The sequence below is a fragment of the Hemitrygon akajei genome, chromosome 6 (assembly GCF_048418815.1).
Source record: "Hemitrygon akajei chromosome 6, sHemAka1.3, whole genome shotgun sequence".
NCBI classification, from domain to species: Eukaryota; Metazoa; Chordata; class Chondrichthyes; order Myliobatiformes; family Dasyatidae; genus Hemitrygon; species Hemitrygon akajei.
The window spans coordinates 61,421,369-61,434,015 of NC_133129.1; the positions used below are offsets into that span (position 1 = coordinate 61,421,369).

The 12,647-nt window shown below is 41.7% G+C and overlaps 1 protein-coding gene across 9 annotated transcripts in view; it reads right to left on the reverse strand.

Moving 5' to 3' along the window:
- LOC140729085 (nuclear factor 1 B-type-like) overlaps positions 1–12,647 on the reverse strand; it is a 289,370-nt gene that overhangs the window by 124,138 nt on the left and 152,585 nt on the right. For 8 of the 9 annotated variants that reach the window (XM_073048423.1, XM_073048426.1, XM_073048420.1 and 5 more), the window contains one exon: positions 1,467–1,520. The exons of the other annotated variant lie outside the window; for it this stretch is intronic. In XM_073048423.1, coding sequence (XP_072904524.1) covers positions 1,467–1,520 — 54 coding nt within the window. The remainder of the gene's footprint in view (positions 1–1,466; positions 1,521–12,647) is intronic. 9 annotated transcript variants of the gene reach the window in all.

Here is a 12,647-nt window from a genome sequence, read left to right on the forward strand (position 1 = left end):
TATTGATGACGAAAAAGCATGTCATTTCACTTGATACCCCACAGTGCCACCTTAAATGCTAGCATGTTTGAAGGGTGGGTCACAGGGAGATATAAAGAACACTGTCAGATTGCCACAAGACAATGGGACCTGGTGCATGGACTTGCTAGAAGGTTAGTATTCAGATGTAGGATTTAGATCAGCTTCACAGTTGGGGTACTCTCCTGACCAGCTCATCAGCAACCAACAGTAGTTCTTCAGGAGGAGTATAGAATAACAAGCTATGCTGAGGACTTCTACACTAACAGAGAGACACAGAGCTAAAGATCATTCTTTACAAGGGTCAGAGATATGCCCTGTGGAGACCTGTCTCTTCATGCTGCAGCAGCCAGAATACCACTTACATTCCTCTTTGCTGTGAGCAGAGTCACGCTCAGATGGTGAAGACAACTGGTTCTGAAAAGAGTGGGGGAAGCTGCGGTTCTGAGTCTGACAGCCACAGTAGCTTCAGGCCCCAAAGTGAAAGCTGGTGTGCTATGACTGCCAAACGAATGTAATACCATTGTCTCCCATTGCTGGCACTTCAGTAGCCATGCCCCATGTATACCTTGAAGAGAACAATTGCTGTACTTTGACTGGTGGTTGAATCACTGACTGCCTTGACTGGCTTCAAATTATGCTTTCCAACACACTCACATATTGAGCATTGATCTGGTTAACATGTTATTTTCATAATAATTTGTGCTGACATGCCAGATCAGGATTGAGCAGCAGTCCAAAAGGTTGAAGGTGGTGGTCAGTATTTAGACATACAGTATAGAGCTGCTCCAAATAAATGAACTTATTGTACACTGCTGTTTCAGCAAGTTGCCACTCATCAGGAAGTCCAGTTTGCTGTAGCAATGTAAGTTATGGGGTCAAGCAACCATACGTAAGTAGTGCCCAGTTCAATTTTGTAATTGGCATGACTTCACATAGAAATGATCACCAATATAATTTACTCTAAATAAAAATTGATTTGAGATTGCATGTTGCTTTAAAAATGCATGTTGCTACACTACTCATTTTCCAGGTTAGTATCTTCTTGTTATTTGTTACTGCAACCATCCTGTTATGCTGGTTGTTTTTATGAGATTCTTTACATATTTCTAGGTTATGCATAACTCAGTTTGAATTAAAACAAACTTAAAGAGAAGAGAGTTGGTTGAAATCTCCTGTAGAAAGGTCAGGTCGCAGTCATATGGTGTTAGGCACCCAGATTACATCGCTGTCTTAGCACTGCTACAAAGGAGAGGTCACGTTTTGCTAGTCCTTTCACTTCAATCAATCTAGGGGGAAGAGGGGAGTGAACACAGGGACACGGCACGTTGGGATGTAGAATGAGGTTAATGAGAGCAAGCGAAGGGAAGCACTGCAGATCAGAGTTAACACTTTATTTCAAAACCACCATTCAAAGTGTTTTGCTCAGCTTCAAGTGATTCACTAACCTGGAGTATTTTTTGTAGACTCACTGTGACTGGGACTGTCTTCTTGTCCTGAATCTGGTAAAAAGGAAAGAAATACATCATATAAAAGTGCTTAAAAGTAATTCAATGAATTGAAAATCAATTAGCTAGAATTAACTGTTTGTCTAGCAACATTGGCTAATTTCAATTATAATACAATAAACTCTAGCTTATCTAGATAGATAGATAGATAGATAGATAGATAGATAGATAGATAGATAGATACTTTATTCATCCCCATGGGGAAATTCAACTTTTTTTCCAATGTCCCATACACTTGTTGTAGCAAAACTAATTACATACAATACTTAACTCAGTAAAAAATATGATATGCATCTAAATCACTATCTCAAAAAGCATTAATAATAGCTTTTAAAAAGTTCTTAAGTCCTGGCGGTAGAATTGTAAAGCCTAATGGCATTGGGGAGTATTGACCTCTTCATCCTGTCTGAGGAGCATTGCATCGATAGTAACCTGTCGCTGAAACTGCTTCTCTGTCTCTGGATGGTGCTATGTAGAGGATGTTCAGAGTTATCCATAATTGACCGTAGCCTACTCAGCGCCCTTCGCTCAGCTACCGATGTTAAACCCTCCAGTACTTTGCCCACGACAGAGCCCGCCTTCCTTACCAGCTTATTAAGACGTGAGGCGTCCCTCTTCTTAATGCTTCCTCCCCAACACGCCACCACAAAGAAGAGGGCGCTCTCCACAACTGACCTATAGAACATCTTCAGCATCTCACTACAGACATTGAATGACGCCAACCTTCTTAGGAAGTACAGTCGACTCTGTGCCTTCCTGCACAAGGCATCTGTGTTGGCAGTCCAGTCTAGCTTCTCGTCTAACTGTACTCCCAGATACTTGTAGGTCTTAACCTGCTCCACACATTCTCCATTAATGATCACTGGCTCCATATGAGGCCTAGATCTCCTAAAGTCCACCACCATCTCCTTGGTCTTGGTGATATTGAGACGCGGGTAGTTTGAGTTGCACCATATCACAAAGTCCTGTATCAGTTTCCTATACTCCTCCTCCTGTCCATTCCTGACACACCCCACTATCTAATATTTATGCATCCAGAATTTTCATGCAACAAGCAACATTTTCTTAGAAAATTTAGCGATATCATAAAATTTTACTTCAAGTGTTATGCAAGATGTGTAAAAATAATTTTTTAGTTTATTTTATGCTTATACAAAAAGACAATGCAGTTGGGGATATCACAAATTAGTTCTAAAAAAAAGGTCATTGACCAGAAGCAGATGCAACTAGACATACTGCACATTTCACAGCCATTACTTCAGATCGGCAGGATCCACCATGTTTTGCTTTTTAAGTTCTGTCACTTAATTCTTAGCCATTGGAAACATAGATTTGCTATTCTAGTATTAATCATCCAGACCAGCATCATCTCCAGAAATAAGGGGCAAACAACCCCCTTTGCTGTAACCACTAAGAGATTTTACGCAGGCTTAAAGATAATAATGCACATATTCGCTCAATAACCAATCAGGATGCATACACATGCCCCTTCAAATGTGCACCCCTGAATAAAACCATTGGTAAAATCATATCTTACATGCACTGTCTGAAGTGACATAAAGCCTACAATATTTGGAGGAACAGATTTCAGGACTTCCAGTTGTTTTCAGAATAAATATAAAACTTAAATGCTCATTTTAGTATTTAATATGATCTATTAGTTTAAAATATACCCTAGATATCTTTCATAGAATAAAGACAATAGTGCAATATTATTTCAATTCATATCAAACAGCACTTTGGTTGCCTATAAGCATCATGATCCAACACACAAACCTGCTTCCATCTTTCTCAGCTTACTGTTTAGAACCTTGCTTTATGATGTGATTGGAACAAACCAACAAAATTACCATCCAGTAGTCCCTTCAGATTTGGTTTGCAACTTTTTTTCTAAGCTTCTGCTTATTCTCATTGTGTTCAGTTCCAACTTATTTTAAAAGCTGTCTAAAGGCTCCCCTTTCTCCATTTCTTTCCTACTCTACTCCCAATTACAACTGACACATTCACACACACACACACACACACACACACACAAAATCAGCCCACACACATATAAACAAGAGCATTAATTATCACTTGTCATTATGCTGTAGACCACTTGATATGATAAATATGACTGTATGTCTGGCAAAGTTTGCAACACAAGAAGTTGCCACTATTAAACTATAAAATATACTATATACAGTATGTGTGTATTTAGTATAAAGTTGAAAAGTGGACAAGGGGTAGACTAGAGCAAGCACTTAGTGGATGATAACAGATACTCAAGAGGCCATTATCAGACAGCCATGCAGCTGTCAAAACAGTCTGTGTGTAGATGTTGCCAGCACTTAAGGCAAGGGTAATTTTTTAAGCGACCTGATTAAAAGTTTAATTTAATTTATTTTATTTTATTTGTTATTGAAAATGATGCCAAGGTGAAACTGTTGCTGCACTTCTACGAAGTGAGCCAGCTTTCCTTGTACTCAGTTCCTTGACGAAAAGCACCACATGACTACCGCACTGGGTGAATCTGAAGACAAAGGGAACACAGCAGATGACAGGGAGCACATCATTGGCCGGTCTCATCTGGCAACAGGCCTTCAAGCTGGGTGAAGTAAGTCACATGCCAAACCAGAAATAAATGAGAAAACCCAACACTTTAATTGTGTAAGCAGAGCATTGTTTGGCGAGAGATTCATGTTTAAAAGGCTTACAGGAAACACTCAGGCACACACACACACACACATACATCATTGATATACGGACATGAGCACTGCATGCCTGCAGATACACAGAAAGCAAACGATTAAATCAGAGAAAACAGAGTAAATTCCTTAATCTTGGATTAATTGGAAATTAAATAAACCCTGCATTTATATGAGCAATAGGATCTGAGGGTAAACCCAAGGGGAGGCATAATGCCAAAACAGGACAAGGCCAATATGACTTCAAAGCCTTTTCTCCATTAATGTCTAACTGTCGGCTGCACAAAGTGAGCATTAGGGTTTACACACTCAAATGTAGTAACATCATGTCAGGTCATCTCTATAGAATATGCATGATGTTAAAATTTATATCCTGGTGACATATCTCACGAAAGTTCTGAAGATATGAGACAGCCAAATGAAACCAGCACCAAAATGCAGTTGAGTGCCGATCGCAAACTCAAACAGATGCTGCTGAAGTTGATGTAAACCAAGCAGCACTGCCCGAGCAGGCATCAATTACAAAAGTAACAGGTGCATTTCTTCACTAACACAGCCACAAATAAATCCACGAAGGCAGATAGTAATTAACATGAAGACATTTTATTTATAACTTTCTGGAACCTTGTTCACACTGGAATCTCGTGTGTTAACACTTGCGGGCTGCCTCAAGCATTTCCTTAGGTTGTGTTAGTTGCTAGCGCAAATGATGCATTTTACTATAAATTTCAAAGCACACATGATAAATAAATGAATCTGAATCTTCTGGAGTGAGTCTAGAATTGTTGGAGTTGGAAAGATAGTAATGAGATTGGACTCTGAGTTGCCTACCAAGGATAAATTATATAGTAACTTGTAAAAGTATCCAGCCCCTAACTCTTTGTTCACATAAATGAGAAATACAAACAGGGACGTTGATCAATTTAACTGTGAATCACGTGCTCATTTTTTCCACAGTAGAGCTCAAAAAAAGAGAAAATTGTAAAGAATGAAAAACTAAAAGTTTAAAAACTGAAATGTCAACTGTTCAAAAGCATTCATCCCCTTTGCTCACTACTTAGTTGAACAAAGATTTTTTGGTTAGGTATTTGTTAGCTTTGCACAATGTAATGGAGCAATATTTGCCCATTTCTCTTTGCAAAATTGCTCAAGCAGTGCCAGTTTAGTTGGGAAGTGACAGTGACAGCAATCTTGAGGCCTTGCCAGAGACGTTCGATCATGTTAAGGTCAGGACTCTGACTGGGCCACTCACAGACATCAAGTTTCTTCATTTGAAGCTATTCCATGGTTGCTCTGGCAGTGTGCTTTGGGTTGCCATGCTGAAGGATGAACTTATTCCCCAGTTTAAAGTTAGTTTCTGGCAGAGGCGAGCAGGTTTTTATCCAGGATCTCTGTGTATTTAGCAGCATTAATATTGCCCTCATACCGGACCACATTTTGAGTCCCTGCTGCTGAAAAGTATCCCCATAGCATGAAGCTACCTCCACCATACTTTACAGGAATGGTGGTGTACCTAGCTGATGCGCAGTATTAGATTTATCCCTTATATACCAGTTAGTGTTGCGGCCCAAAGGTTCCACTTTAGTCTCCTCCAACCAGAAGATCACCTTCTGCATCTCTTCAGTATCTTCTAAGAGAACTTTTGCGAAGTTTTTATGGACAAGGATATGCTTTTCCTTAGCTGGGGCTTTTTCATTGCCATTCTTGCATAAAAATTCTTTTTGTCCAAGGCCTTTGAAATTGTGGAGCCATGATCTTCATTTCCAGTTGCAGCCACTAACTTTTGCAGCTCACTCAGAGTGACTGTTGGCATCACTGCAGCCTCTTTTACAAGTGTCATTCTTCCCCAACAACTAAGTTTAGAGGAGCAGCCTGACGTAGGCAGTGTGGCTGTGGTTTCATATCTTTTCCGATTTTTCACGATGGACCATACTGAACTCCAAGATATGTTCAGTGCCTTTGAGATGGTGTTGTACCTTTCTCCGGAATCATGCTTCAAATTTCAACCAAATTTATTATCAATATACATATATATCACCATATACAACCCAGAGATTTATTTTCTTGCAGGCATACTCAATAAATCCATGATAGAATAATAACCATAACAGAATCAATGAAAGACCGCACCAGCTTGTAATTTCAGCCAGTGGGCAAAAACTGTGCAAATACAAAAATAATAATTATAATAAATTAGCAATAAACATTACAACCATGAGATGAAGAGTCCTTGAAAGTGAGTCCATTGGTTATGGGGACATTTCAATGATGGGGCAAGTGAAGTTGAGTGAAATTATCCGCTTTGGTTCAAGACTATTCCTGAACCTGGTGGTTTGAGTGCTTTGAGTACCTTCTTCCTGATGGCACAAGTGAGAAGAAAGCATGTCCTGGGTGGTGGAGGTCCTTGAAGATGATGCTGCTTTCTTCGACAGTGTTTCATGTAGATGTGCTCAATGGTAGGGAGGGTTTTACCCATGATGGACTGAACCATAACCACTACTCTTCCATTCTCGGGCACTTTCATACCAGGCTGTGCTGAAGCCAGTTAATGTACTCTCCACTACACATCCACAAATGTTTGTTAAGGTTTTAGATGTCATGCCACAAATTCCTAAGGAGGTACAAGTGCCACTGTGCTTTCTTCATAATTCCACTTACGTGCTGGGCCCAGGACACTTCCTACGAAATAATAACACCGAGGAATGTAGACCTCTCCGCCTCTGTTTCTCTGATGATGACTGGCTCATCGACCTCTGGCTCCCTTCTCCTGAAGTCAATAATCAGATCCTTGGTCCAGGTGACACTGAGTGACTGGTTGTTATGGTAATGCTCCATCTCCCTTCTATATGCTTCATTCATCACCACTTTTAATTTGACCTACGATAGTGGTGTCACCAGCAAAATCATTGGAGCTGTGCTTAGCCACACAATCAAAAGTGCAAAGCGAGTACAGCAGAGGACTCAGCACACTATCTTGTGGTGTACCTCTGCAGATGAAGATCACAGAGGAGATGATGTTGCCAATCTGAACTGACTGGGGTCTGCAAGCAAGAAAATTGAGGATCTAATTGCACGAGGATGTATTGAGGCCAAAGTTTTGGAGCTTATTGATTAGTCATGAGGGAATGTCGATATTGAATCCTGAGCTGTAGTCAATGAAGGACATCCTGATCTATGCAACTTTGCTCATGATGTTCCAGGGTTGAGTGAAGAGCCAATGAGATAGCACCTGCTGTGGACCTGTTGCTCTGGTAAGCAAATTGGAGCGGATCCAAGTAACTTCTCAGGCAAGATTTGATACCTTTCATTGCTAACCTCTCCAAACATTTTATCACTGTGAAAGTAAGTGCTACTAGATGATAGTCATTGAAGCAGGTTACCTCATTCTTCCTGGGCACTGGATTAATTGAAGCCTGCTTGAAGCAGGTAGGTACCTCAGACTGCTGACTCAAGAGGTTAAAGATCTCAGTGAACCATCCAGCTGGTTGACCTGCACAGGTTATTAGTAATTGGCCAGGCAGCCCGTGTGGGCCGGATCCTTTTCATGGGATCACCCTCCTAAAGGCTGCTTGCACATCAGCAATAGAGATGGAAGTCACAAGATCATAGGGGGCTGTGGGAGGTCATGATGGTTCCTCCGTGGTTTGATGGTGAAAGTGAGCATAGATGGTTTTGAACGCATTGAAAGGGAAACCCTGTTGCTGCCTATGTCACTTAATTTAACTTTATTGGAGGTGATAGTATTCAAGTCCTGCCACAACTGTGGAGTATCCTTCGTCGGTTCAAGTTTTCTATTATCGTTTCCCAGCCTTGCCTTGAATGCGCTTTTGTCTTAATTTTGGTTTGTGCTGTTCAAAATGTTAAAACTGTTAAAACTTTATAAAGAGAGGGGTTATTTTTTCAGGTGATCCTCCAATTTTCTACATCAACAAATTGGGTGAATGGTAAATTAATATGTAGTATTTTATGTGAGGAAATTCAGTGTAGTAATTACAAAGGGGACAAATACTGTTTCAGCCTCACAATTTGGTTTATAATTTTCTAATTTGTTGACAGGTTTTGTAATTTTACCTTTGATGTGACATGATACACAACATTTTGTAGATTACCTCAAAAAGTCCAACCTCAATATATTTTAAATTTAGAGGATGAGACAGTAAAATGTGAAAATAGTTTTGGGGCTAAGTACTTTCTCGAGGCACTTTTTTGAGGCTCTTCACTTGCAGAACAAAGAATGTAGAAAAGTTCAAAGTTTTTTATTATCAAACTACATATATGTCACCATATGTTACCCTGAGCTTCAAGTTCTTTCAAGCACTCTCAGTAAATAAAAACACACAATAGAATCAATGAAAAACCACACAAGGTGGACAAACAATGCGCACAAGACAACAAACTGTGCAAATACAAAAAGAAAAAAAACAAAATAATATTAATAAAAATGAATAAGCAATAAATAGTGAAAACATGACCAAGTCAAGTCAAGTCAAGTTGTCAACTTTCATTGTCATTTCAACCATAACTGCCGGTACAGTGCATAGTAAAAATGAGACAACGTTTTTCAGGACCATGGTTTACATGACACAGTACAAAAAAACTAGACTGAACTACGTAATAAAAAAAAACACAGAGAAAGCTATACTACAGACCTACACTGGACTGCATAAAGTGCACAAAAACTGTGCAGGCATTACAATAAATAATAAACAGGACAGTAGGGCAAGGTGTCAGTCCAGGCTTTGGGTATTGAGGAGTCTGATAGCTTGGGGGAAGAAACTGTTATACAGTCTGGTCGTGAGAGCCCAAATGCTTCGGAGCCTTTTCCCAGACGGCAGGAGGGAGAAGAGATTGTATGAGGGGTGCATGGGGTCCTTCTTAATGCTGTTTCCTTTGCAGATGCAGTGTGTCGTATAAATGTCCGTGATGGCGGGAAGAGAGACCCCAATGATCTTCTCAGTTGACCTCACTATCCACTGCAGGGTCTTGTGATCCGAGATGGTGCAATTTCTGAACCAGACAGTGATGCAGTTGCTCAGGACGCTCTCAATACAACCCCTGTAGAATGTGATGAGGATGGAGGGTGGGAGATGGACTTTCCTCAGCTTTGGCAGGAAGTAGAGATGCTGCTGGAATTTCTTTGCTATGGAGCTGGTGTTGAGGGACCAGGTGAGATTCTCTGACAGGTGAACACCAAGAAATTTGGTGCTCTTTACGATCTCTACCGAGGAGCCGTCGATGTTCAGCGGGGAATGGTCACTCTGTGCCCTCTTGAAGTTAACATCCATCTCTTTTGTTCTGTTCACATTCAGAGACAGGTTGTTGGTTCTGCACCAGTCCGTGAGCCGCTGCACCTCCTCTCTGTAAGCTGACTCGTTGTTCTTGCTGATGAGACCCACCACAGTCGTGTCATCAGCGAACTTGATGATATGGTTTGAGCTGGGTGTTGCAGCACAGTTGAGGGTCAGCAGAGTGAACAGCAGTGGACTGAGCATGCAACCCTGGGGAGCCCCCGTGCTCAGTGTGATGGTGTTGGAGATTCTGCTCCCGATCCGGACTGACTGAGGTCTCCCAGTCAGGAAGTCTAGAATCCAGTTGCAGAGGGAGGTGTTCAGGCCCAGTAGGCTCAGCTTTCCAATCAGTTTCTAAGGGATGATTGTGTTGAATACTGAACTGAAGTCTATGAACAGCATCCGAACGTATGTGTCATTTTTGTCCAGGTGGGTTAGGGCCAGGTGGAGGGTGGTGGCAATGGCATCATCTGTTGAGCGGTTGGAACGGTGCGCAAACTGCAGGGGGTCCAGTGAGGGGGGCAGCAGGGTCTTGATATGCCTCATGACGAGCCTCTCGAAACACTTCATGGTAATGGATGTAAGTGCAACAGGACGGTTGTCATTTTGGCAGGACCCTGAAGACTTCTTCAGCACGGGGACGATGGTGGTGGCCTTGAACCACGTTGGAATGGTGGCGCTGCTCAGGGAGATGTTGAAGATGTCAGTGAGAACATCTGCTAGCTGGTCTGCACATCCTCTGAGCACTCTACCAGGGATGTTGTCTGGTGCAGCAGCCTTCCATGGGTTGACCCTGCACAGGGTTCTTCTCACATCAGCCAAGGTGAGACACAGCACCTGGTCATTTATAGGAGGGGTGGACTTCCTCGCCGCCACATGATTTTCCACCTCAAACCAGGCGTAGAAGTTATTCAGTGCATTTGGGAGGGAGACACCACCTGCACAGTCAGGTGATGTTGTCTTGTGATGGTGTCCTTGAAAGTGAGTCCACCATTTGTGGGAACTGTCAGTGTTGGGGTAAGTGAAGTTGAATGACTCAGTTAGGGTGAGTTAAAGCATAGTACAAACCCTTAAGCTACTCTAATGTTAATCTAACTCTTACTTTTCATATAGTCCTCCATTCTTCTTTCATCCTTGTGCCTATCTAAGAGATTCCTAAATGTTCCTAATGTAAGGCAAACGGAGTTCAAACCAGTTAAGTGTGAAGTGGTTCATTTCCGAAGGTCAAATTTGAAGACAGAACATAATATTAATGGTAAGACTCTTGGCAGTGTGGAGGATCAGCAAGATCTTGGGGCCCACGTCCATAGGACACTCAAAGCTGCTGTGCAGGTTGACAATGTTGTTAAGAAGGCATATAGTGTGTTGGCCTTCATTAACCGTGGGTTGAGTTCAAGAGCTGTGAGGTAATGGTACAGCTATATAAGACTTTAGTTAGACCCCACTTAGAGTACTATGTTCAGTTCTGGTCACCTAATTACAGGAAGGATATGGATGCTATAGAGAGAGTGCAGAGGAGACTTACAAGGATGTTGCCTGGATTGGAGAGTTTGACTTATGAGAATTGGTTGAGTGAACTTGGCCTTTTCTCTATGGATGAGAGGTAACCTGACTGAGGTATAAGATGAGGCATTGATTGTGAGGATAGCCAGAGGCTTTTTCCCAGGTCTGAAATGGCTAAAATGAGGGGTCATAGTTTTAAGCTGCTTAGAAGTAGGTACAAGGGGGATGTCAGAGGTAAGTTCTTCACACAGAGTGGTGGGTGCATGGAATGCACTGCCAGTGAAGGTGGTAAAGGCAGATACAATAGAATCTTTTAGAGACTCTTAGATAGGTGCATGTAAAATAGAGGGCTATGTGGTAGAGAAATTCTAAGCAGCTTCTAGAGTAGGTTACATCATCGGCACAACATTGTGGGCCAAGGGGCCTGTAATGGACTGCAGATTTTCTATGTTCTGTGTTTTATCTGCCTCTATCACCAACTCTAGCTGTGTGTTCCACACATCCATCACTCTCTGTAAAGAAGCCTACCATTTCCATTTAATTGCTAACAATATTACTTAAAGAGGAGCAGAAGATGATTTTAAATAGAATTTGCTATTGTGTGAAAATGACAGACATATCTGACTGTAAAAAATATTACCACAAAATACTCTGGAAAAGGACTAGATTTTCAGGTAATTACATACATTTTCTTCATCCTAGCTATGACACCAACAGTCCTTCCCACCCCGATATCTGCCTACCCAGTATATTGCCTTTCTTGTTCAGAATTCTCTTCTGGCTCCTCCTAGCTCCATATTATCATAGTAATTAACTTCTTTCACAGATTTGACTCTCGTTATCTACAAAATGGATCACAGGCATGTTGTACCCTGCACAATTCCAAATGAATCCAAGTTTAAAGGAAAATCAGGTTCACAGAGTTTGTCATTTTCCCTTCAGGGTTCTACGTGTATCTGACAGGCCACTGCATGCTGGGACCCAGTGAAGAAAGCAGTGTCCAGTGAGGTGATGCAGATCATTTAGACAGAGTGCTGAGCTATATTACAGAGTGGGTAAATGTCTGAACAAATCCCAAGCTGGTCAAGCACCTGCATTGCTTGGATAGTCTTTTGAAGTAAAATTCAGAATCATAGTGGCTGCCCAGCACTTCTCTGGATCTGGTCTCCCAGCCTCTGCAGCCTGCTGACTATCACCTAAAACTCCCCCCAATTTTACATCAAATTCCCGTCTACTTTGAACAGACACCCTAAATCGGGCCATACTTACTTCCAGCCCCATCAACTAAAGTGTCATATTGACTGCTTGTCTGTCTCCTACTCAATCCTTCTCCTTAAATCCCCCACTAATACACCTATTATTGACCTGTTACTTGAAGAATAACCCCCTTGCTCCCCAGCATTTCTCACTTGTTCCTTTGCTGGTAATGGTAACCCTTCCACCTAATCATCCCAGCTGAACCTCAATGTCCAAGTCTCCTCACCACTGATTACCTGATCCTCTCTCCCACTCTGTGACCTGGGCCCAAACCAATGGCTCATCTTGTTCCCCTGTATCCCTACCCTCAGCCACTTTCCCCATGCGCTGCAATCAAAGGAAATGTCTTCAGAAAAAATGTCTCCTTAGATTATCCATCTTGGACT